Source organism: Plectropomus leopardus, chromosome 11, assembly GCF_008729295.1.
Source record: "Plectropomus leopardus isolate mb chromosome 11, YSFRI_Pleo_2.0, whole genome shotgun sequence".
Lineage (NCBI taxonomy): Eukaryota > Metazoa > Chordata > Actinopteri > Perciformes > Serranidae > Plectropomus > Plectropomus leopardus.
Window position 1 is genome coordinate 1540911 of NC_056473.1, and position 26103 is coordinate 1567013.

General features: G+C 39.7%; 2 protein-coding genes across 2 annotated transcripts; one reads left to right on the forward strand and one right to left on the reverse strand.

Moving 5' to 3' along the window:
- Positions 1–1701: 1701 nt before the first annotated feature.
- On the reverse strand, positions 1702–12100 carry fkbp4 (FKBP prolyl isomerase 4). Its single transcript, XM_042496293.1, has 11 exons — positions 11420–12100; positions 9980–10124; positions 9672–9814; positions 7995–8115; positions 7051–7207; positions 6836–6926; positions 6628–6711; positions 6351–6536; positions 4880–5023; positions 3258–3353; positions 1702–2923 (listed from the first exon to the last, which is right to left on the reverse strand). The coding sequence occupies exons 1-11, from the start codon at positions 11516–11518 to the stop codon at positions 2822–2824; spliced, it is 1368 nt and encodes a 455-aa protein (XP_042352227.1). The 5' UTR covers positions 11519–12100; the 3' UTR covers positions 1702–2821.
- Positions 12101–12231: 131 nt separating this feature from the next.
- Positions 12232–26017, forward strand: ddx11 (DEAD/H (Asp-Glu-Ala-Asp/His) box helicase 11). The gene is made up of 28 exons (XM_042495813.1): positions 12232–12272; positions 13579–13721; positions 13839–14054; positions 14343–14429; positions 14977–15113; positions 15195–15252; positions 15365–15472; positions 16425–16512; positions 16939–17141; positions 17290–17364; positions 18771–18848; positions 18933–18979; positions 19072–19151; positions 19268–19309; positions 19394–19461; positions 19540–19578; positions 19671–19809; positions 20705–20836; positions 20925–21037; positions 21115–21187; positions 22214–22317; positions 22418–22567; positions 23741–23809; positions 23935–24035; positions 24127–24211; positions 25148–25223; positions 25330–25484; positions 25591–26017. The coding sequence occupies exons 2-28, from the start codon at positions 13593–13595 to the stop codon at positions 25621–25623; spliced, it is 2685 nt and encodes an 894-aa protein (XP_042351747.1). The 5' UTR covers positions 12232–12272; positions 13579–13592; the 3' UTR covers positions 25624–26017.
- Positions 26018–26103: the final 86 nt, after the last annotated feature.

Genomic DNA, 26103 nt, shown 5'->3' on the forward strand with positions numbered 1-26103 from the left:
TGTTATTTATATATGCTGCTTGCTTTGCTATGTCATTCTATATGTGCATATGTCACTGTCACTTAATATGCTTTCAGAAGCTGTATATTATTTTAGAGTCTTTAAATTGCATGTCTTGTTTGTTTGTTTGTTTTGTTTTGTTTTTCTTTCTCTTGCTGATGTGTTCAAAGAAGTCTTTTAAACGGTGTGCTCCATATCCTTGTTCTCGTTTTGCTGTTTTTTAGGAGGCCTTCTATAACACCATGGCCGAGGGACTACAGATGAAAAGTAGCCTCCTGGCTAATTCTGGCATTTTTATACCTTGTGTGTTGATTCATTTGCACTGTGCCTTTTAAAATAAAAATATTTTACAGTTCCCCACAGCTGACTGATGTATTGGAATGACTTACTTTGTTCCAACAACAGTGGAAAACCCAACAATATTCAATTTGTAATTCAGAGACAAAGATCAGCAGACATACTGTATGTCTTCTTAGCAGTCTCTCTTAAAATATTATTCATCAAAATCATTACTTATTGATATTCTATTGACAAGTGAATGAATTCATTTACTAATTTTTTAAAACCTATCCAAAATGTCTGAAGTAATTGGCTATTTTTAAGCTAAGTGTGTTAAATATTACAATTTCAGGCTGATTATGCTATAAATTCACATCTAAAACTCAAACTAGGTTTTAAATGTCAATTCAATTATAAATGAATGTGAAAAGTTCTCTTTTAATTATGTTAACCATAAGTTCAAATTAGATCAATAAGACAATATGTTGTTGTGGGACAACCCCACCAGCCTGTTCCTTCAAGTTGATCCCACCAAGATGCAGGACTAAACACAGCAGAAAGACTTTTCTTCCAGCTGCCATTAGACTTTTTAATGCTTTTAAAAAAACTGTTTTTTATTACTGTACTTTTGCACACCAAATTTTTGACATGCCACATGGTAATTATTATTATTGGATTTTTAGAAGTGAGTTTTTTTGTATTTGTTTTTTTTTTTACTGTGGATACTCGCAGATGTGCTTTTATGGTTAGCTGTGAATAAACTGCAGTAACAAACCTAATTTGATTAATAAAGAATCTATCAACAAATAAGTTCCTTATCATGGAATAAATTACTTCTGTGAAACTGTTCCAGATCTCATATATACTGTATATATTAGGAAATGCTGTTTTTATCTATTTTAATCATTTTGATTTATTATTCATTTAAACCTTTGTGCATGTGTACTTGTATTACTTAAATGCATCTTCCTGAAATCACTTTTATTTTAAGTTTATTCAACAATGCGTTTCACTCCTGCAGAAGTTCTTCTTACAGCCTTGTTAGCGTCACGTCTCCACTCTTGTTCATGTGTCAGATTCTTTGCACACAACCTACCCTTATTTGGTGCTTAGGGGACGTTACCTGTGCTGAAGGTTAAGATCAAGTGGGATGCATCATTGCACCCATACCTTGGTAAGAGCAAATTTGGCTGGTTAACAACATTTGGTGCATCTGGAGTTGATCTCTTTAATATTTTCTCTAACCAGAAAATTAAGAGAAGATATGAGAACTTTAAGAAAATTGTTACTGCATGAGGCCCATTGTCTCAAATTAATATATCAATAGATTGTCCTGCTCTAGCTCAACATATTTGATTTATAAGCATTTGACAGGACAGGGGAGAAACGTGCAGATGTTAGAGTCAAGAAAATCACAAACAATCAAGTTGTAGCTATTGTTTATTATATCTTTCTGTCAGGGCAGACCAAGCAGTGACCCTTCCAAAAGACAAAGATAAACTCAACACACCACCCACACCCCTGTTTTAAATTAGCCCCCCAGTTCAGTCTCTGCCCCGCTCTACAAGTGCTGCTGACTGACGATGACCAAGGCTTACATCTTCTGGCGTACCGTCTTTAACAGCCTGACTGCGAGGAGCCGGATATGCACACGTTCACACATGGACTTTTACAGTAAATTAAGACTAAGACTTGACTGTTCATTACTTGAGTGTGTTCAGGAGAAGCTAATTCATGTACGTTCTAGCTGCTTTAAAATGCACATATTCCAGTTAAGTGGTTGGTTGTATTCATCATTTTGAGAACATTACAGAAGTCACAAGCACGACACTTGACAAAAAAAACAAAGAGAAAGTACAAAGTCAAAAATTCCAAAGTAAAAATGAACAGTCCTGCCTTCTGGGGGCTAGAGGGGAGCTCCGTCTTTAGACTGAGAGAGAAATATGAAATTCAACAGCTATTCCTGGCTAACGTCTTATTTCTCCACAGTGCTGCTACATACATACTTTGGGACACAGGCACTCTAATGTTCAGACACATCATATCTATGCACACAACCATCACAACTCCAGGAATTGATCAGTAGGCCCATGAGAGGAGTGTAAGATGGAAAGCACAGGACATGAGGAGGGGTAGAGGGCAGAGGGTAGTGCAAGGTGAATGGTCTAGCCCTTGATGGGTGAAATTCTGCACGGAACACTTGGCTGCACATTTTTCCTACCCAAAACACTGTGATAACACATGCAGTTCAAAGCTGTGGGTTTAGGGGGTTTAGACGGTGCTGTTGTGGCACACAATTCATTTATCAGAACCGTGTCCCACAGCGCCATCAGCTAGGGAAGCCCCACCCCCACAGATAGCTGCCGCAGCAAAAAAGCCCCGACACAAAGAAAGCCAGCAAAGAGTAAGATGCTCCCGAAGTCCTATCTGTCATTGACACGGTCATTCTCACACACACATACACAAAGTCACACCTTAAACACAAATGGCTGAAGTTACAAAAGTCTCAAGTACAGATGAACTGTAGCGGTCACATCTTCATCTACGCCTTCGCTTCACCTGCTGTTTCCTTTTCCCCATTGTCAACATCCATCTCCTCATCGCCATTCTCCTTGCTCTCACTCTTAACCTTCTCTGCTTCTTTCTGTTCATGAGGAGAGAACAAAAAAATCAAAATCAGCAGGTTTTTTTTCCCAGTTTTCTGTCAGTCACACTGGCACACTTGAAAAGCTAATCCCACCCTCTTGTGGCTGTTTTTAGAAAATATAGCCCGGTCATCTCTGTTAATGTATCTGCCTTTTTTAGTATAGATGGTGTTTTTTTCCCTCCTTCACTTTCTATTTTCTCTTTATTTTAGTTCCTGTAATTATTGTCATTTTAACTTTTTTCTGTTTTTTTATTCTGAAATGTCTGTGGGAATGTGGAGAAAGAATTAAAAATCTATTTAAAAAAAAAAAAAAAAAGAAACAATCATTCACCTTTGAATCCCTCTCTGCAAATTTCTGGAACATGTTTGCGTAGATGCGTTTGTCCTTCTCATGCTGCTCCTTGATACGTTTCTGACAAAGACTCACCTGGTAGAATATAATGAAGGAGAGGTCAGACAACCACATTTTCAGATATGGCACACATACAGCCAGAAGAAATGATACAATATAACTCAACACAATAAATGCACTCTGACCAGATTTATCATTTTTCTGTGACTAATTTGACATGAGCAATATTGAGAGGTAGTTCCCACTTGGGCGTTTTTACACACTTACTCTGTAATTAAGATTGGCAGTTTCGCAACCAGCAAATGAACGCAGCAGCACAGTGTATTTGCCCAATGAGCTGACACTAGTTACAATAATACACTTAATACCCCATTCTACCGCACATAATTCTGAACCATTCAAAGCCTTTCCAACAAAAATTAATTGGTTCAGAACCTGGAAACTGGGTTCTCAGCTGGAGCCAAAAAACCAGCAGGTTTTCTTTGACCTGACATGTGATCTGCAGCATCAGTGGGCGTGTCATATTCAACAGGTTGCAAAGAGAGGAAGGAGAGGTCAAGTGAGAAAATGCTCAGAACAAAAAAGCATGCAGTGGCATCATTTAAAGTAGATTTATGCTTGTTTGGGGGGTGAAAAGAAATATCAGTAATAACAGAACAAAAGTTGCAGGTGATCAATGTAACCCGTGATTTTTTTTTACTAGTGTTAACTTCATTGTGCAATACCCTCTGTTGATGACACATCCTTGGTTATGATGGTTTCGCTCAAAATTGGTTGAAATGCTTGCTGGTTTGCTTGACAGAACCAAGGTTACAAGATTCCTGAAGGGAACCAGTTCAAGAACAGGGGCTAATAGTGAAAAAGAGGTATAAAATAGCACATTTATTATAGCCAGGTCTCACAACAAACAAGGCCACACTTTATTTCTTTTAAAGCCTCTGGTAACCCAAATCAACAAAAACTTTTACACTTACATGCATAATGAAAAGCACAAAAAATGATTAGACATTAGCCTCAATCTAAAGATGAAATACTGTTATTTTAGTTTTTTCCCAATTTCCTGATGCTGGCTTGATTTGGGTGTGGTTCCCCGATCCCCGATCCATACCTCATAATATGGATAAAGCTGATCAAAAATAAAGTCAGCGATCATTTGATACTTCAGTAACAGGTCAAACTAAAATCCCTCAATGCTCCTTTCAATAGGGTGCGTTCAGAAGCACCCACTCTGAGTGCTCAAGTGCACTCTGGCACAAACTGGACCGGTGGGTTATCCAGAGCAGTGCTGTCTGGGAGTTTCAGAGCTCACTCTGGGTGCTCTGTCTGAGGAGACGGGGCAGCAAAGCGAAAAACAGAGTGAATGTGTGATGAACTTAACAGTTGCTTAATTCATGGACAAACAGAACGTTCTGTTGCTTCAAACAACAGCTCTCTCATTTTAGTGCAGAGCATCAGATTTATGAACACAGCCACAGTCAGAGCCACGTTTCCAGAGGCTTTAAGCTTTTTTTGGAATATGAAACAAACTTCTCATAATGGCAAGATCTAGGGAAATGAGAGCCAGCTTCAAAGTTGTTGGAATGATCCTTTAAGACACATACCTGGCTCTTTGCAGCCTTGTTGGCAGGATACAGATGAACGACCTGCTGGAAGTCGTCTCTTGCCCTCTCAAACTCCTTCATACCAAACAGTGCCTCGCCCCTTCGGAACAGCGCCTTCTCATTAGATGCATCCAACTCCAGAGCCTTTAATTATGAACAGAGAACAGCAAAAATGTTTACAGTATTTAAGATAAAGCAAACTACCATATAACAGATGTTTGTACAAGCTAAACTCAACATAAAGGTATAAAAAACTAAAACCAAAACTCTCTAACCTGCTAAATACTGAATAAATCATGAAAAATCAAATATTTAAACAACAGGGATGCCGCGGTGAGGACATTTTCCCACTGGTTAAACTCATGACAACACCAGTTTCAATGAAAACACTGGATGTTTTATTCAACGATGATGCTCAATATCTCTAGAGTGCGACATGAAGTTGCCGCTGATGTAAACCAAGCAAGCAAACAAAAGCCTTTCCCTGGCCAAATACAAACTTACTTTTGCTATGAAAAAATCCCAGGAAATGCAAAGTGTTTGTCAGAGAGATTTAGCACTGTCACTGTAGCTTATCAAAAATGCACCTGCACAACAAGAAAGCAGTCATTTTGAACATTTGTTGATAGTGCATCAGTTTGAAATATTGCAGAAAGTAATGGAACATAAGGAGCAGCCACTGCGAGCAGTTAGATGAAGCGCTGCAGCCAATATGCTGCATGCCTCTAACTTAGCCATGTAACCAACTCATATTTCCTCATTATCATTACCAGTCCCCGTATTAGCATTGGATTTAAATCCGAAATACTGCCTAAGCGGACAGTTTTGCACCTCATACTAAATCCTTCAAAATCGTCTTGTTGGGTCATCTCTCCTTATGTAAAGGAGGAAATCTCGCTCTAGCTACTCTGTGCTGCAAGCCAGCTGCTTCTGTATGGAGCAGACACTTCAGGTATAAAATTTTAATTAATCTATTTCATCTGTTTTAATTTAATCTATTGGAGTTTGTCTTTTCATTTAGTCTTTTATTCTGTCTTTATTGTGTTTCTGTGTTTACTGCTAATATTCTTTGAATGTACTTACTCTTATTGGTATGGGTTGTTATTGGTATTTCTTTATAATTATTTCTTTCTTGTTTAATTCTACAATATATTTTGTCTGGTTTTAATTCAGCATCATTGTTTGGCTCTTATGTTGCCCCTGCAAGAAACCTTTCTTGCTTCTGCTTTGCCTTGTTTGCCAAAGCACTTTGTAAACAGTTTTTAAAGGTGCTACATAAATAGAAGTATTATTGTTAGTAGTAGTAGCAGTGGTAGTAATAGTAGTAGCAGCAGTAGTAGTAGTAGTAGTAGTAGTGGTGGTATTATAGTGTTCCCTATTCTATTGATAAAAAGAAGTACAGCTTCACACTTTGACAAACCTGAAACACAGACTAGTACGGCAAGTTCAGTAAACATTACGTAGTAAATACCTTGTCACAATTTTCTAGGGCTTGGTTTGGCTCTTGTAGTTTCAGGGAGCACATGGCCAAGTTGAGATGTGCAGCCAGCCGCAGTGATTTTGCCTTCTTATCGTCCTCCTCTGACAAACCCGTTTCACGCTCCAGCCATGACACAATCCTTTTGTACTGCACTGCCGCCTGCTTGTATTTTCCCTCCTGAAGCATATGAAATCAGTGTGTCAGAAAACATGAAAGTCTTTAAAATTCACTTTATAGCTATGTACTTTGTATATTCCCCACTGCACACCTTAAAATACTGTGTTCCCTTCACTTTGACAATGCTGCTCTGTTCCAGCTTCTCTGCTGTATTCATCTCCCACGATTCCTTGGCCTTAAGAAAATAAAATGCACATGAATCACTTTGTGGAAGGGAAAACGTTGCTGTACACAACTGACATATAATTGGCCAACTAAAGCCAAGTTGTGTTTGCAACAAAGCAGCAAGATCTGTTTACCTTCTCGAAGGCTGTCAGTTTGATTTTGTATTGCAGTGTTGCTCCGCCAGGGATGTTATACTTTGCACTGCCTGTATTCCCAAAGCCATATCTACAAATCAGAGACACTTATTTGTTATTTCAAATGTGGTGGATAAATGCTTTAGAATCTGTTGCAGTTTAATTTTAAAAAAAATAAAAATTGCAAAATTGGGCATCTTAGCAAGTGTTCATACTTAGGCTTAATGTTGAAGACTGCCTCCTCTCCCTGCTCCATAGCCATGATGGCTTTCTCCACTCCCACTGGGAAGCCAAGGCTCTCTCCGTCTCCAATCTCAAACTTCAGTTCTCTCTCATCAAATGCACGGCCCTCACAGGTACCCTCCACAGTAACTGAAAGAAGTGGAGAAATTCTGTGGTTAGTTTGGGCTAAAAATCAGACTCTTGATTTAGCCACTAAATGATAAGAATGCAATAGACAGACCGTAGCAACTGTGGACAAGTGTTGCAAGTTCAACTGTCACTTTGACTCTTTTGCTTGTTAAGGATGCTTGTTTCCTGTTATTATGTAAATGTATCACAGCAAGGTCAACATATCAGCACTACAAATATAAAGTAATCCCATGATCGTGCATAGGTGATGTAAACCTAGTAAAAGTTCAAATCTGAAGTAGAGTAAAATTTGAGCCCTCAATGAGCTTGAGAGGGGAAAAAATGAGCTTTAAAAAGAACACCTTTTGCCTGTTGTGCAGGAATCTGTATGCACATTGACAGGGAGGCCACCATTTGTTTTAAAACTTATTTTATAATTCAATACAATAGCATCTTTTATCTCTACATGCAATGTACCAAAAGGAGCACTGCTGGTGTTGGCTTTTAGCTACGAGCAGTGCAGAGATGGAAGTAGGGGATGTAATACAAACCTTGAAATGCAGTCTGATGGCACTACAACAGTTTGTACAAGTTTGAGTCATGTTTTATAACTGTTAAAAGTTAATGTTTGCAGTAAAAATTTGATAGTGCGTCTCAGTGCTTGTGATGTGAACAGTACAAGTGGCCCAGTTCTACACCATGTATGCTACAAAGTGTTGTACCTGCACTTTTTAAAATCTGTTGTATACTTGGCTTGTATTCAAACAAAATGTATTAGCAAACAAATAGCTGTGTCTGGCTGTGTTACCGTCAACAGAAGCTCCTTCATTAGGCTTTGAGTATCCCTGCCCTTTAGTAATAATGCGACGGATGATTCCTCCATCTTCATCTTCAGTGATGTCCTCGCCATGAAAATCAAACAGTTCCACCTGAGAGTGTGTAGAAGTGTAAATTAATATAGTTTTCAACCACAAACCAGAAAAAAATGATTTAAAGCAGGTCAAACTCATTTCAGTTCAAAGGCGACATACAGCTCAATCTGATCTCAAGTGGGCCGAACCAGTAAAGCCACTGCATAATAAAAAACATTAAAACAGGCAAACAGTAGACACCAGCAGTAACAGAGGTATTTGAAAACTTTTCAATGGTTTCTTCTCTTATACCTCTATCCCACCAACATTAGCCCATGCACCCGGGTTTTTCCAAAAATGGGTAAACCTACTAAATATAGGAGAATGACTCCATTCCCACTGCCTCAGTTTTGCAGCACATGAGTCTGCCTTTTTGTAAAGTGGGGTGAAAAGCCTCTGAAGCAGCATGTTACATAGAGCAGGCTTCTCACTCAGTACGTTTCCATGTACAGTTTAATGGAGCTACAGTTATTGCTCGACTAGGCCATTTAATTGGACGGCTGTCCTTGTCCCAGTATACAAGCAGCGGGAGACAATCCATTTATTGATGAAGCATGTCCGACTCCTTCACGACAAGTGGAGATATGCCCCGTTTTATGCTATAGACTGAATCACAATCATAACTGTTTACTTACAATAACTTAGGGATGCTGCGTAAAGTATATATAGTCAAACAGCACTGAGCAAAGTCTGCCTTCATTGATAAGTTTTAAGCCACCTAAAAAAATCAATATCAGTTTAAGTGTACACTATATTCAAAATATTTTCAATTCTCTACTTTGCTGTCAGACAGCCCTTACCAAAGGGGATTTGAGGCTGTTTTATCAAAAACACCTGTTGGGGGGGGGGGGGGGAGGGTGGCTAAAATATGTTTTGCTGCGTCCACAGCAGGACATCGCTTAGCTTCTGTGCTGGTGTTGTGGGACTGTACTTTATTTTTCAGAGGAGGGGGGGTGGCTGGGATGGGATTTTTTCATTTGAAACAAATATAAAATCCTACTTTTTAAAGTTGTATGCCCCTCACCTAAGCCAAAATTAATAACACAAGTCCCTCCTCAGTGCTTTCCTTTTTTCTAAATGCCTGTAATACCTGTTTCGCAGCACCGCTTCCCCTCTCATAAGTGACAGTCCCTATCCCCTAACCACAAAGGGAGGCCAGTGCAGCAACAAGGAGCACATGCAGAACACCAGTTCAAGTTTAAGTCGGACTGAGGTGTTAACATGACGGAATAGCTCGACTTCCAGTCGCATATCTGGGTGTGTTAGTCCAATTTCCAGAAATTCAATTTGCTCCAGTTTCAGTCGGACTAACGTGTTTACACATATTTTAAACATCAAGTTTTAGTTAGACTAACACAATAATCTGACTCTTTCTAAGATGATGTAAATGTACTGATTGTTTAATTGACCGGCACCTCTTCACCTGTGCATCTATATTAGGTGTGCACAGTCATCCAATGGGCTAGACTGGACTATTTGACAGGCCTGGTTCTGAACCCCAGGCCATATGTTTGACATCCCTGGTTTGAAGTATAAACTTGTGATCGAAGTAACTTGATATAAGTAACGCTTACCTCAAAAACAAGGGAGGCATTGGGGGGAATCTTGGGTGGACTGCCTGCAGATCCATACGCATACTCTGGCTTACAGATGAGCTGGCACAACTCTCCTGTTTTCATTGTGGCTATGCCGATGTCCCACGCCTTTATTACTTGCCCTAAACATAAAGAAGACTAATTACCAACACTAGCTGTGCAACTATGACAAAGGAGTGTTGATGTCTCTGCCAGATATGCAATAAAAGAGCCCATCTGCTGTTGGTCTGGTGTCTGCATACATGTGCAGATATCCATTTATAGAGATTACTAGATATGAGACCAACCTTTGCCCAACTCAAAGGAAAACTTCTCTCCTCTGTCTCTGCTTGAGTCGAAATGAGTACCATCCAGAAGTGTGCCCACATAATGTACAAACACTTTATCACCGGTCATAGGCAGCTCTGTGCCCGTGCCTTCCCTTTTCACCACCTGGAAAAACAGACAGCAAGAGGAGAATTAATCAAAAAACATTGGAGGATTTAAAAAAGTAATGTCATAAAGACACCACAGGACTAATGTATGCATCGACCACAGATTGCACACTCTATCAATACTTGTCAAAACATATATTTTCAACATCTATGTTTACAAATACTATTGTTTGGCAAGTTTAATCAAGGACTTAAACACCATGTAAAAAAAGAAGCACTGATTTTTATTTATTTGTCCTTTTATGCGTAAGTGTATGTACATATACATTTTGTTGTATTGTTTTTGTTTATTCTACCTTATGTTACTTACTTATTATCTTATCTATTTATTTACTTGTTTAATTTGAAATTGCATTTGTAGAGATGTTGTGTGGAACCATTGGCAATGGGTGGGGGACAAAAAAAAATAAAGAGTGTCTCTAAAGTTTATCACACTTCATTGTACTTGTTAACATAAATACAGAAATTAAAAAAAAAACAACCCCCAAAAAATCTTATCAGACATGCAAAGCCAGCTTCACACATGTGTCCTGTATAAACCCCCTGCAGTCTTGTAGTTTGGACTGAAATGAGTAAGGCTGCCATAACCTTGTGGATCAAGTGTAACGTTAAACCCCTGTGCGGCCCCATCAGCATTAATAGCTTTAACATTTAGTATCTCCAGGTTTCTGGAGCCTTCTAGAGTCCGAGAGGCGGGGAGGGAGTGGAGTTTGATGGGAATACTGGGAAGGAAGAGGTGTAGAGGGGGTACGAGTAACCAGGAAGCCACTATTAACATTCTAAAAAACACTAGATAGAAAGAATTTAGTAAATAAAGTTAATTGTTGTGATATTACACACTGTTACACAGTAGGTGGTATTATGCACGTCTAAGTTGTTTGTGATCCGCCAATTAAGCGAGAGAAAAAGAAGCAGCAGCAGCGCCCTATAGAAATGTGGACGTTTGAAATGGCTATTTATTCTTGTTGTTGACACCCTGGCACAGCATGGGAACCTCACGAATCGGCTGGCTCATGTTTTATTGGCTTTGCCAGATACTCATTATTTCCAATTTGATCAGGCGATGCCAAACTAGCCTTGAAAAGAAGTTAGCTATGAAAGCAATGGCAGGGAAATATAATAATTACGATGTTGTCAACACTGTAGCTAGCATAAGCTGCTTTTATTGACAGTGCACGCGATAGCCTAGCTAACAATAGCTAACGTTAGCCTAACCTATAAGTAAACAACCAGCAGGCAGCTAACCACTCAGCTAGCTGGATTAATATACACCACCAAAACAAAATCACTTGCCTTTAAAACGCCCCCGTCTTTCTTTGGTGTGATGTCCTCTCCTTCCATTGGAATTGTGTGTTGTCCTTCACTTGTCTGCTCTTCTGCAGTCATTGTCATAAAGCAGATTACACCACTCTGCTCCTCTGACCTGCACCACAATTACACTGGCTAATAGTAGTGGTGGCTAAAGCTAACTAGCGTACTTCTCAACCCACGCCAAGTGCAGCAAGAGACAACCTGACTACCGCTAACGTTAGCTAGCTAACCAACGTCTGTTACAGCTATATTGGTAGCCTTACTTACTTATGGACGCTACTGTAAATAAAACAAGCGTCACCCCTCGGCTAGCCGTACTGCTGTCGTTATACACCGGGAATACTATCCAAGCAGAATGTGTGCGTTGTGTTAAATCACTTCAGGTACACGTTGTCTTGCAGCCTAGCAGCTGACAGGCGCTTTAAGAAGGGCAGAGAATTTTCCAGACACTCAGGAGGAACCAGGGGATGAACCCCTGTTAGTGGCGCTCGATATATTCATACGAATCTTCCGTAAAGGCGGTGCACCCACAAAGAGTAGCGCAAGGACACACTTTAAAGCTGTAGTAAGCCATAACGAAGATAGTTAATACTGAATTCGGTAAAAAAAAATACTCTGTAATAACTAAATAGTTCTGCATTAATGCACAAAATTTACCATACTAGTCGTAGTCCCGATCACGCAAGCACTGTATCACAGTAAAACATGCACCCTTTGGTGTATCTTGCTCCCTATTGGTCAAATTCGTTCATACTCCCTCCCCTCTGCTCTCTGGTGGCGCGGGAGTTGAACGAAAAAAACAAAGTAAAACCTCACGTCTCAAGGATATCTGCGGGTAAGTAGCTGTTATACAGCGTTCATATAACAATTCTGTTAAGATCGCGATCACCAGTATTACTTTAGTCAATAAAGGGATTGTATGGGGATGTATGCTCGAGAGAAAGATTGCGATAACGATTTAGTTTCAAGACAACTTAACGTGTCGCAGTGACAACATCAAATATTAGCTGCTTGACATCCAGTCAAAGTGGAAAGCTCTTACATTGACAGATGTGTTGAATTGTGGGTAAACTGAGGTAATTTTAATGAGGGAAACTCAAAAAGCAATTCGTAGTGACTTTGATGAGATTGATCTGCACAAAAGGCTCATGTCTGTGTGCTCCATGTTAGACACAGCATCACTATCAGAAAGTAAGGCCTGTTGCTAATGCGAGCCAGTCTAAACACTGCTGCTGAGCTCTTCACTGGATCAGAGGGGGAATGCGCCCATATATGTTGTCACTATGGTCTGAGACAGCCCACAAAATATGAGTTAAAAGCACAGCTCTCTCCCAAATCCCAAAACTTGAGTGCTAAAAGTCACATTTGTTTTGTCATAGGGCAGTGATACTCAACTTCTGGCCCGCGGGCCAAATGTTGCCCCCCCCCCCCCCCTCCAGTGTAGTACTGGGTTTCCCCCCAACCATTTTCTAATTCATAAGAAAAATAAAGTGATTCACAATGGGAATTATTTTTGTACTTTTAGTATACATACGGTGCCAGAGTGCATGAAACATCATCAAAATAGAGTGAGATGTCCTAAAATTCTAGAAACGTCCTCTTATCCTAGAAATGTCCTGAAATCCCAGAAACAGCCCAAAATCCTTGAAATCTCCTTAATTAATAGAATTGTCCTAAATTCCTTGAAATGTCCTGAAATCCTTGAAATATCCAAAAATCCTTCAAACATCCTAAAGTCTCAGAAACATCCTAAAATTCACAAAAGTGTTCCAAAATCCTAGACACATGGATGGGCCTGCTGCGACCGGCCCCTGGCCTCCTGTCATTTTGCAAAAGCAAAGTGAGTTGAGTGTCACTGTCACGGGGTATAAAGTGTGGAGCTGAATAAAGCTCATTTGAGTCCATAAAATGAGGCTCTCTTTCACTGTCTGTGAAGCAGCTCCAGACTTCATACCTGATGACATCACAAGTTGGAGACTTCCCTCTCTGGTGTATGGCTTTCAGAGAGAGCGGGTCATGTTCACAGTTATTGACTTAAGTTTACCGAGCCATTGAAATAACATATTGTAATGCTTCATATTTGCATGGTCGCCCTATCTGAACTGAAATGTTTAATCTTATTAACCCCTGTCATCTTCCAGTGAGATTCACCAGCATGGAGAATAGAAGAGCCCAATTTCCATTTCCCTACCAGCCCTATCACATCCAGGAGCAGTTCATGCAGGCCCTGTACAGTGCACTGGACCAGGGCAAAGTTGGAATCTTTGAGAGTCCAACTGGAACGGTGTGCATGTGTGCATGAATATACCAGATATAAAAGCAGAAGCCCTTTGATTTTATCCATAATTTCATGTGAGTTTGTTTTGTTTTGTTTTCTTTACATGTGCGTCCTTTAACCCAGGGCAAGTCTCTGAGTCTGATATGTGGAGCGCTGAGCTGGCTCACAGACTATGAGGAGAAGAGGAGACAGGAGGCCGCCGCGCTGCTGCATAAAGGAGAAGCAGCGCTCTCCACATCCACTGCTCCGTCCTCCAGCAGCAGCTCCTCGGCAGAGCCCGACTGGATCACTGATTTTGTTCAAAAAAAGGCAGAGCGCGATTTAGTGTCAAAGCTGAAGGTAAGAATCACAACAGGTCGAAGTGCAAGAATGAAGCACTGCTCTGATGGTCAGCCTGATCACTGCTCTTTGATGAGGAAGGTAGAAGTACAAAAAAGAAAAAAAAATCCAGGAAGTGTCAAAATCAGTGTTAATGGCTCATTTTCTCAGATTTCCTGGATTTTGTTTTTTGAAGGAAAGTGTCCGTGCCTTTCAGGTGTGACCCTGGCATGGATCTCTGTGGTTTAGCTTCTCACCTGCTCAGTTTTTTCAGATTATTGTGTGTGGGGTTTTTTTCCTGTGCATCAGGAGGAAGAATTGAAAAGAAAGAAGAGGGCGGAGCGATTAGAAATGATCAGAAACAACGTTCAGCTCAAGTACGCAATGAAAAGAAAAGTAAGTCAACTTGCACAGTGGCATTTTAACCCTTCCAAACCTGGACTGACATCCGTTCTATCGTGCGGCGTTCAGATGCCTGTCACAAACGTTTTAACTCTTTAAAACCAGAGCAAATTGGTTTGATTTCTTAAAAAAAAACAGAGCAAAAAAGGCAATAAAAAATTTAGCAAGAAACGTCCCTCAAATTGTGAGAAATTTGTTAAAAAAAGGTGACAGCAAATGACCTTAAAATCTGTTTTTTTAATCCCTCTGTTATATAATTATTGCAGTTATATATTTATTTCTGTTACAGAAAAAAACTATACTTCTGTATTTTTAAAATGTCTCTATTTTCAAATTTTCTTTTTTTTAAATCTTATTTTATTTTTTGCTTATTTTCAGGTCATTTTCTTGTAACTTTTAACTTATTTCTTGCTAATTTTTGGCCGTTACGTAGCTCATCACCTTCTCTTCATGTTTTTGAAGGAAATTTGATCCAAATTACAATCGCTGTAAGTCACATCGCTACACCTGACGCCATGAATGCTTGTGTATGTGTCTGTAGAGCTGTGAAGATGAAGAGGCATTCAAGCTGCTCCAGCTCAGCAAAGAGGAACAAACAGAGACACAAGCAGATCAAGAGGATGAGGAGCTCATCATTGCAGAATATGAGAGCGATGATGAGTCAAAGACCAGGAGCAGGTGAGGGCAGCCGCTGATTGGTCACTGGTCGAATCACATGTAACATCACACCAATAACAGCAGGGCATTTTTTTTTCTCAGATTTTGTGGCACTGAGGACGACACAGACGATGACCTGGTTGAAGAACATGTTACTAAGGTGTGTGAGAGAGACATGTTCCATTGTAACTGTAAGGATGAGCTGATACAAAGAACATACTGAGGGCCACACATTCCCTGCAGTGAGCCTGTATACCTGTGCATGTTCTTAGATTTACTACTGCAGTCGCACTCACTCCCAGCTGGCCCAGTTTGTCCATGAGGTTCAAAAAAGCCCCTTCAGCAAGGACATCAGTCTGGTGACACTTGGCTCACGGCAGGTATACACACACACACACACACACACACACACACACACACACACACACACACACACACACACATATTACCTGCAGACACTCGGCACTCAGGAAATAAAAACACAAAGCATGTGATGATATTGTAGTATATTTTCAGAGATATGTCTGAATATCCTCCGTTCTCTCTCAGGAGAGAGTGAGTCAGGGGTCCAGGGTTATTTATAGTCACAGCACAATGCAGACATCTTACAGGATTGGTTCTCCACTGCTTACATAAGGTCACTGACCTTTCCCAAAAAGAGCAGATTCAGAAAGCTTAACCCCAAAAAGGAAAATACCACCCATCTTTCATTATCATGTAAAATGACCAACCACAGGCCAATTCCCTCTGACACTATAGCCCAGATTAATATTCTCCTAAAAAGACCAGCAGACTCCAGCACCCGTGTTAGTAAAAGATCAGTAAAAGAATGAAGGACATGGCACTGAATGATAGCTGATAATGTTACACACCAGTTTACTTAACTACACAGATGTATACACAAAGACTAGCAGTGCAATGGCCAGATTTTAGAATATTTGGATCAGTCTAATCTATTGTGAATATTCATATAGTAGGAATGGGCATGAGTACCCGATGAATGAATTTTGATGTCAGTATTTGTTTAGATAGACATATAGAGACTGTTTTCAATTGAAATTGTGAATTCCACAATTTCTACTATGACTTTAACCTTTATTGTTGAATTTCTCTTATTTAAGGATAATTACAAAAAATGGCTACAGATTTTAATTAGAATGCTTAAATACAGGGTGTTCAAACACAGCACATTATTTACATTTTTTATCCACCCCACACAAAGCTTGACATCAAACAGGAAGTGTTACTGATATTCAGTTAATAAAAGATGAGTGGTTACCATGACGTCTGACGATATTTGGCCCAGTAAACATCAAACTGTGTACTCTCCAGAATCTGTGTATCAACGAGGAGGTGCATCGCCTGAACAGCATCCAGCGCATTAACGACCGCTGCATGGAGATGCAGAAAAACAAACATGGTGAGACCCCCCTACACACACACACACGCACGCACGCACGCACGCACGCACGCACGCACGCACGCACGCACGCACACACACACACACACACACACACACACACACACACACAAGCTCTGAAACTACAGATCATACAGAAGAACATTTCCAGGCAACTTCAAGCTTGCCAGAGATTTGCAATTTCTCAAAATGTATTTTATCTTTATTTGAACCAGGAAAGCTTTTTTGAAATGTGAGAAAGCTTTATCTGGAGTGTCCTAATTTAAGATAATCAGCTATGACAACATGGGACAAACAACACAAAACAAATCAGAATCAAACAGAATTGCCATTGTAGAACTGTGAATATTTCTAATACAAAAAGATATCATGAGAGCTGTCTTAAAACTCAACAATTAAAGACCAGTTTTGCTTCCAATTTTCTAGAGAAGCCGCATCATGAAGAGGGCGTAAAACGGAAGCGAGGCCCATCAAAGAGTGTGTGTCCTTATTATAAAGCTTCAGCAATGCAGCAGATGAGGGACGACATTCTGGGGACAGTCCATGATATTGAGCAGATGCTGAAACTGGGCAGAGAGACACATGCATGTCCTTACTACACCACACGCCTTGCCGTCGCCCCTGCACAGGTAGCACTCATCTTTGTACTCACTTCATCCTTTCCTGTGTCTCGTTACTTCGGAGAGTTTCTCCTAAATTTCTTTAAAGTATTGTTGATTTCATCAATACCTTAAAGCAGAGTGAAGTTTTATTGTTATGTTTCTTGTGTGTGCACAGCTGGTGGTGTTGCCGTATCAGATGTTGCTTCATGAAGCTACAAGGAAGGCAGCAGGGGTCCAGCTGCAGGGGCAGGTAGAATGAGACGTTCTCTTTGTTTCCATCTTTGGTCAGTGTTTGACATGCCCAAGTAACGTTAAAAACACCATTTTCACAAGTAGTAATAATAATATTTCTTACATGATGATTGTGGGCTATTTGACACTGTTTGGGTTCCTGATAATTCTATTACCCTCAGGGTAGCCACAGCTCCTTAAAAACTTTTACATTGTCTTGAATACACATTTACAAGTGTAAGATGGCATGTCCAGTGGTGGCTCTTCAGGCGTCAACAAACACCTTTATGCACTTAATGGGCCTAATTCACAAACAGTGAATACACACAACTCTGTGCTTAAGCTGTAAATGTTTATGCACAAATCTTGGATTCATCAATCATCCAACAGTTGTATTCTTTCCTATATTTGTCTGTTCTTTACAATTAAATTTAGAAGTGCCTCAGATCATTCGTATTCATGCTTTCTCCATATTAAACTCTGAGGTGAACACATGACCTTTATAGAGAAATGGGGGCGTTGTAGAATTCTGATTGCAAAGAGCGGCACTCAGCTGTCAGTTTAGGATGGTTCTGATTCACAAACATATGCATGGTGGTAAGAACAAAACTAGAATAACCAGAGTGAGAACATTTCTGCACACAGATTGGTGAATGCGGACCTTTTCACCACCTTTACACATTTAGATCACACAGTGAGTCTGCAGCATGAAACAAAGGCTGGCCAGCCTGTGCTTAGAGGAGTAAGCACAAATCTTCCCTTGCATCATTTTACCTTTCTGTTAATTTTGAATTGACATCAATGTCTTTACTTGGTACATTCATTACTTTTGCTCTTGCTTTTAATAATTCCACCCTCTATTCAATTTTATCGCATATTTTGGTAGTGGTAACTTGTTTTATGCTTTTATGCATTTTTATTGTTTTGACATTTGTTGTTTAATATATCTTTTATATTTATATTTCTTTTATTTGTTCTCCACCTCTGGTCTGTCTGCAACTTATTTTCAAAGTTATAGTGTCCAAGGGCTGTGTAATAATTATTTTGTTTTATTTTATTTTATATATTTTAATATTTTTAAATATATATATATATATATATTTCTGTATATGTTAGGTTTTAACTTTTAGCACTCTCGCAGTGTCATGCACTTTGAGCTGCATTGTATGTATAAAAGGTGCTATATAAATAAAAATTATTATTTTTATTATAACTGTAACTATTGTTACTTTTGGTGTAACATTGCCATTGCAGATATGGACTTAAATTTCATTCAAATTGTATTAAAAAAATCTTAACTCTAACTTATTTTTACCTGTAGAAACCCTGATACTTTCATCATTTTCAACAACATGAAGTGGAACTGATATTTCATATTGCTGACGGCTGAAATGTTTTTTCTTTTGTATGTATATATTTTCACAGGTAGTGATCATCGATGAAGCTCACAATCTTAGTGACACGCTCTCCTGCATACACAGCGCAGAGCTCACTGGAGCGCAGGTAACATGCGTGTAACACATCATGTATAAAATATAGCTTAAAATGACGTTTTCTACAGTGTGCTAAAATGTGAATCCTCTGCAGCTTTGCCGTGCTCACTCCCAGCTCACCCAGTATGCCGACCGCTATAAGTGAGTGAAAAGCTTCACACGATGAACTCATTGACAAACTAATGATTGTTTTTCCTTTCTGACTCTTCATGTTTATGTTTCTGCACCATCAGGAGCAGACTTAAGGCAAAGAACCTGATGTACATCAAACAGATTCTCTTTGTGATTGAGGGGCTTGTGCGGGCACTGGGAGGTGACTGAGTTTAGGCTAAAATTAGTTTTTGATCATTGATTATTGCCAATCTGCAACATGAGTAGAAGAGAAACTGCTGGACACTTTTAGTTATAGTATAAATGTTCTCCTTGCAGGTAAGGTGGGGCAGAATCCGCAGAGCCAGGCTACACTAACAGGTCAGTGAATGGTACACTCTTAAACATATGCTTATACACATCTATGCAAAAATTGTTAACCAGTCTTGTTTCTTTATCTTTTAGGAACTGAAATGCTCACTATCAACAACTTCCTCTTCAAGGCTCAGATTGACAATATCAACTTGTTTAAGGTTGTTAAAAGTGTTATAATGCTGTTAAAAATGTATCCTCACACCGCAGGGTCTGATTCTTTGTCATTTTCACAATAGTTACAGAGATACTTTGAGAAGAGCATGATCAGCCGAAAAGTAAGTTTTTAATAAGTATGTATTGATTTATGCCTATATTAATGGTGATCTGCTGTAAAATCAAATGAATGCCATGTTTCTCCTCTCTGCAGCTGGGTGGCTTTGTGGAGAAGTACGCAGGATCGGGTGTGAGCCTGCACGCTCAGAGCAGCTCCAACAAGGAGAACCGACGCACAGAAGGCCTAAACCGCTACCTTCAAACCCTGCAGAGCAGCCAGAGTACTGCGTCAGGTCAGAAGGGTTTTGATCTCACCCACATATTAACAAGCCTGAGTCCCAATAACTGCAGATATGTATGTGCATGCATCTGTGCATTTAAGGTGGGGGAAATTTTGTGGAGTGACCAACCAACAGAGCAGGCTACAGAGCTGCTCATGGCAGCTAACAGATTTTAGACATGGATATCATCATTGCAGTTGTGATGCATTACAGTAGCAACATGAAATCATTTACTGAAAGAAACGGGATCCTTTTCAGTCACGAGAATGAGTTAATAGAGAATTGGCTGTCCTGCGGAACTATAGAGTGAGATGTGTTGAAATTCACTTGTCTCTAAATAAATGTATATTTTAAGTTTAACAAGAAGAGATGTGACAGTTCATTATACAAATGTGCACAGTTTTTTTTCTGCTGAATAGATATCATGTATGGAAAATGAATGGAAATGGAAAGAGGGCAATGACCAACTTAAGAAATGACCCCAAAAGAGCAAAAATTGATAAAAATTGAAAAAAAAAAACCCATGACAATTACCTGAAAATTTGCACAAAAAATAAAAGTATATAAAATAGACAGTAAAGTGTTAAAATAATATATTAATAAACAAAAAATGTTTTTTTTAATTAATTTTCCAGTGATTCTCTTTCTCTCTCTCAGCAGTTTTTCATAAACTTTTACTAAGTCTTGCCAAGTTGCCTGCTGCCTTTATTCCCATGTTTCTGAAAGAAATCACACCACTTTGCGCACATTTCAAAGGCTTAAATACTTGTGAAAGGTGTCTGATCGCAGCACAAGAAAACACTTTTCAGCATTTTGCAATCAACAGACACTGAACGATGTAGCATTTCTATGGTAGTTGTGGCAGTTGTTCATGATCCATCTTTCCTTCGTGCTTCCATGTGTGCAGATTCCACAGCAGACCAGCAGGGGTCAGAGGCAGAGAAAGTGCTGTCTGCATCTCCCATGATGCAGCTGGAAAGTTTCTTCTTGGCTCTCACCAACAGCAATACCGATGGCAGAGTGGTGGTGCACAGACAAGGTACTGATTGAAAAGCACAACCCCAACATAATCTAAGTGTGAAGCCCCCCCCCCCCACACCCACACACACACACTGCTTTGTGTCCAGGCAACTTGTCAGAGAGCAGTGTGAAGTTCCTGCTGTTGAACCCGGCGGTCCACTTTGCCCAGGTGCTGCAGCAGTGCAGAGCAGTCATCATCGCAGGAGGAACCATGCAACCTGTACGTTATTTTCAATCCACTAAAAATAAACTTTTGCTGTTTGAGTGTATTATAATTCTGAAAGATGTGATATGTAGGTTTCCGACTTCAAACAAGAGCTACTGTTTCCTGCTGGAGTGGGAGAGGAGCGCATCACTGAGTTTTCCTGTGGTGAGTGGCCCATTTTCTTTTTTACTTTGTAGAGTTCATCTTTTTGTGCTTTTGTGATGCACTCTCTCTCTCTTAGTGACGTGTTCATCAATATTTCTGTGTGCGGGGATTTTTAATGACTAATATATATCACTTGACAAAAGCTCAAATAACGACAGATTTTTAGTTTAAGTGCTAATTTTTCGTTGAGTTGTGCACAAAGATTGACAAGAAGTAAGAATTATGTTGTGAAATCATACCTGGTTTGAGTGCTGGAGGTGACGGTTTGTATATGTGACAGAAAAGAGGATAAACTTGATACCATCATATTACCTAAACTAAGAATTAATAGCCATCCACAATCAGTAGACACTGTTCTAAGGATCAGTTGAATATTACATTGGCTGCCTGTCATTGCACAAGTTGTATTTTTTGCTTATTGAACTGGGAAGCCACCTGGAAAACACTTGCACAGTTGCACTGTTTTGCAAAAGTTAAAGCCTTTAATTAATGGGCATGCCCCGATGAAGACTGTAATTTGAAACACAAAGGTGTCAAGCGCATTTATTAAAGGCTTTTAACTTCAGCAAAATAGTGTGCCTTGAAATTTTCTGGTTTTGACTTATTGACAAAAGAAATAAGTCAAACCTCTCCGTTCTTTTTTTTGTTCATTTTTGGTCACTTGGGTTTGATACCTATGTATGTGAGGTAGCACTCCTCCACCTAACTTTTTTAATGAAAATTTTGATCATTATTGGGATTTCATGACTCACAACAATTTTGGCGAGGATAACTGTGACAGGACATGTTCCTATTGTCCTCAGACTCACCAGATCTGTGTGAAATTTGAACACAACTCTCAAACGATCTTAATTTTTACTTAATTAAAAACTTATTTAATTTTATTTATGATGCATGCCAATACATGTTATTTGCTGTAAGAATTGTATTGTATATGGAAAAATAATTTTATTTGATCATGTAAAAGTATGTGATATGTTTGTTTTATATTTAAATCAATAAAATAACGGTAACCCTTTCCAATAGGTCATGTAATTCCTCCCGAGAACATTCTTCCCCTCGTGTTGTGCAGTGGCCCCTCCGGTCAGGAACTGGATTTCACTTTCCAAAATAGAGACTCTCTACGCATGGTAACACACACACACATGCACACAAACTATTTCATGACATTGGTTCAGTGCAGCTGCATTGTGTACACCAGCACTGCTGCAAACGTGTACCTGTTGACAGATGGACGAGACAGGACGCATTCTCTCCAACATTTGTAACGTGGTCCCAGGTGGCGTCGTGTGCTTCTTCCCTTCTTATGAGTACTCGAGGCGGATCATCTCTCACTGGGAAGCCAGCGGTGCATTGACTCGTCTGGCTAACAAGAAGAAGGTACGTCACCCCAGAAAGCCGCCTTTGTCAAGGGACAGTTTGGATTTTTGAAGTGGAGTTGTATGAGGTGATTAACCACAGTCAGTGTATTACAAACAGTAGATGGCAGTCAAAGCTGTCCTCTGTGCTCTCTTTAAAGCCACACTTTGACAAAAACAGTAAATATACCATATAGAACACAGAAGCTGCTGGTCTACCACTGCCTCAGTTGGTTAGTTTGTGTTTTATTGTATGACTTTTGTGTTTTAAACAATTTGTTTTGATTCACCAAAGTCATACAATTACACACAAAACTAAGCGATCAAGACAACAGAAAGAGCAGCAGCTCTTGTGTCCTGTGTGGTTACATTACAGTTTTTGGGACTGTCTGCTGCAAGTTCAGGTGGTGGAAATATTTTAGATGTAGCGTACACTTAAACTGATTTTTTGAGGTGGCTAAAATAAGTTTTGCGGCTGTGCCTGTCCACAGCAGTACATAGCTTAGCTTGTGTGGTGGTGCTCCTGCCTGTTTCTCCTAACTGGGAGATGTAGATCACCATCTACTGCCGGTTGAGAGACTGCACACATGCGTTTTTTTGTGTGCTCATTTCTATTGTTTCCACATAAACCACACTGACGCTGTTGTGACGTGTAAATGTTCCTGAGTGGCTATTTTCCAGAGCACTACGGCTGCACATTGAGATCAAAAGAGTTTAACTTTTTGAACACTGCAGCCTGCACCACATGTCCTGTGATGAGGTACAACCAATCACACCCAGCAGATATCTCTCCTCTCTTTTCTTCTTGATCATTTTAATGCAGAGATAACCTGAGCTTTACATCTCCCCCACAGACTTTTTTGACCAGTACACACTTAGGAAACAGCTGGAAGAAGCTCAGCTCTGCACTCAGGATTTCTGGTAAAATGGTCGCTTATTAACCTCAGACGCATCCTGCCTCTGTGCTCATGAAAGCTGGCATAGAGGGGATAGTCGCCCCCAGCGCCCGACCTTGCAATTTCCAGGTGTTAAAAGACAGCATGTGTGCCACCTCTAATAAACTAAGAATAGGTAGCTCACTTAAAAAAAAAATCTGAACTTTCCCTTTAACTCAAGGGTGACATAATATTTTTTGGGAAGTGTTGTCAAGGTGAATTTTCCAGACAGTCTCTAAACATTCACATTTCTGTCTCAGATCTTCCAGGAGCCCAAGAAAGCCAACCAGGTTGAGCAGGTGCTGAGTGAGTTCTCCCGCTGTATCCAGGTAACACTGTCGCTGCTCAAACATCAGCCCTCATCACCAGCATGGATAAAATGTTTACTCTGACCGATAGCCTCTACAACTGACACTCACATGGTACTGTCTGCATGCCTCTTAACTTTTGTCAGAGGTGTGCTGTGGACGTTAGCGGGCTCACAGGAGCATTGCTGTTCTCTGTGGTCGGAGGAAAGATGAGTGAGGGCATCAATTTCTCCGATGACCTGGGCAGGTGTGTAATTTGCACATCCACAGCCAGCAGATGCATTCTGTATAAAGCACAATGATGCTAAATGCTCTGTTCTGTGCTCATGTGATGACAGGTGTGTGGTGATGGTGGGAATGCCGTATCCCAACATCAAATCTCCAGAGCTGCAGGAAAAGATGTCCTATCTGGACAAACACCTGGTGAGACTCTGCACTAACTGTCGGCCGCTCCAGGATGTTGTGATGTCCTGAGTGCAACAATTAACCCTTTGAACCTTGGATCAGCATCACTTTTCTTGTACTGCATTGAGACACCTTTTACAGGTTTTTAAACCTTTGGACCCAGCAAATTGGTTTGATTTCTTCTTTAAAACACTAGGAAAAGGGTACTGAGCAACTTGGCAAGAAAGGTCCTCAAATTACAAGACATGAATGATTTAGAAAATAATTTTTTAAAAGCTAGGGAAAAATGTCCAGAAAACTATTTTATAATTACCATAATAATAATACTAATAATAATAATAATAATAATAATAATAAAAAAAATAATAATAATACAATATTATCACAGTTAAAATCATTTTACAGACTTATAAAACTATACTTTAATTGAAGCACTTTATTTCAGATCATTTGTTTTGTTTCAGTTGTTTTTTTGTTTTGATTTGATTTTCTTTCCCTTTTTATTTTTGGGGTAATTTTCTTTACTTCCTGATTGATTTTTTGCAATTTTTGGGGGAATTTTTTCTTGATTTGCTCATTGCCTTCTTTCCATGTTTTTGACAAAGATCTGCCAATTTACTCAGGTTTTAAAGGATTCATGCAAATTTGCCCAACCTCTGAATTCTGTGCAACCTTGCAATTTTGTTCAGTCAACGCAAATTTAATTGTAGTTTGTTGATCATAGCAGTCCCCTGCAAAACATCGCTAAAGTCTCCTTAGTTCTGGTGGTGAAGATGCAGAGGAGAAACACAAACACCAGCAAAAATGCTGTGTTAGACTGTGCAAGGCAATTTTCTGATGTTCTGCACGAAAGCTGTGGTCAACAGTTTTTTCACTGCAAAATGTTTTTTGCAACAATGCCAAAACTAGCCAGTGAAATCCTGGAGCTCATCACAGTTTTGTTTTTGTGATTAGCCTCACAGTGGAGGGAGGAGTCCCGGCCAAGCTCTCATAGAAAACCTCTGCATGAAGGCCGTCAATCAAAGCATAGGTAACCATGCAATATTCATGACAACAGACAAGAAAAAAATCAGAACATGAACAAAAAAAGATAGTATGATCAGTATTTATATGTATCTGACTTCATCTGCCCAAAGGAAGAGCTATCCGTCATCGTGGAGACTATTCCTCCATCGTGCTGTGTGACAGACGTTACTCTCGTCCTGCTACGCTCTCGAAACTTCCCACATGGATCAAAGATCGCACCAGCACACACGCATCTTTTGGCCCTGCTTTTGCTGCCTTACGGAAGGTGAGAGCAAGTTCAGTCACTGTACAATGTGTCCATACTCAAACCTCTCCATCATGGCTAAAACTTATCTGTATGTTGTCTGGATCTTTCCTCCTTTCTCTCCTAGTTCTTCCTGGAGAATAAGCAGAAGCAAGTGTAAAGTCATACTGGACATTTCACAAGACGTCAACACCGACAGTTAGGAAGGACTCGGGGAGAAACCAGTGCAACTGCAGTCACTGTGCAAGTTTAGCAACCCAAAGAATGCCAAAGTCATTTTGAAGCCATCAGACCTCATGAATTCAAGGGTCAACCAAGGAGGGTGGTTTTTTTTAAATAGATTATACTTGGTTAATTTTAATTTTTGACTTTCATGTATCTTGTTTATTTCTTGTTACCTGATTCAGATTGCCAACATCTCAGGTTGTGAGACGTGAAGATGAATTAGAGAATAATGAAACAAAGGCCATTTATCAGATCGACTCAGGTGTATCAGTCTTGCAATGTTTTTCTGTTCAGTCTACAAAATATTGGATTTTTTTTTTATTTCAGCATGTTGAAATGAATTTGTGAAGCAGCTGCTACACAGACAGCAAGCACCGTTCCTGCTTAGGAATCCATGTGACTGATTGACCCTGGA

Bases quoted from the DNA above. Each gene is read 5' to 3' on its own strand.
- fkbp4 (XM_042496293.1), bottom strand. From the start codon at position 11,518: ATGACAATGACTGCAGAAGAGCAGACAAGTGAAGGACAACACACAATT. The intron at 6,712-6,835 runs GTAAACAGATCT...TATTTTCTTAAG, and splicing joins AACTGACAGCCTTCGAGAAG to GCCAAGGAATCGTGGGAGAT. The intron at 3,354-4,879 runs GTATGTGTCTTA...ATATTCTACCAG, and splicing joins ACAAGGCTGCAAAGAGCCAG to GTGAGTCTTTGTCAGAAACG.
- ddx11 (XM_042495813.1), top strand. From the start codon at position 13,593: ATGGAGAATAGAAGAGCCCAATTTCCATTTCCCTACCAGCCCTATCAC. The intron at 13,722-13,838 runs GTGTGCATGTGT...CCTTTAACCCAG, and splicing joins TTGAGAGTCCAACTGGAACG to GGCAAGTCTCTGAGTCTGAT. The intron at 24,212-25,147 runs GTGAGACTCTGC...TTTTGTGATTAG, and splicing joins CCTATCTGGACAAACACCTG to CCTCACAGTGGAGGGAGGAG.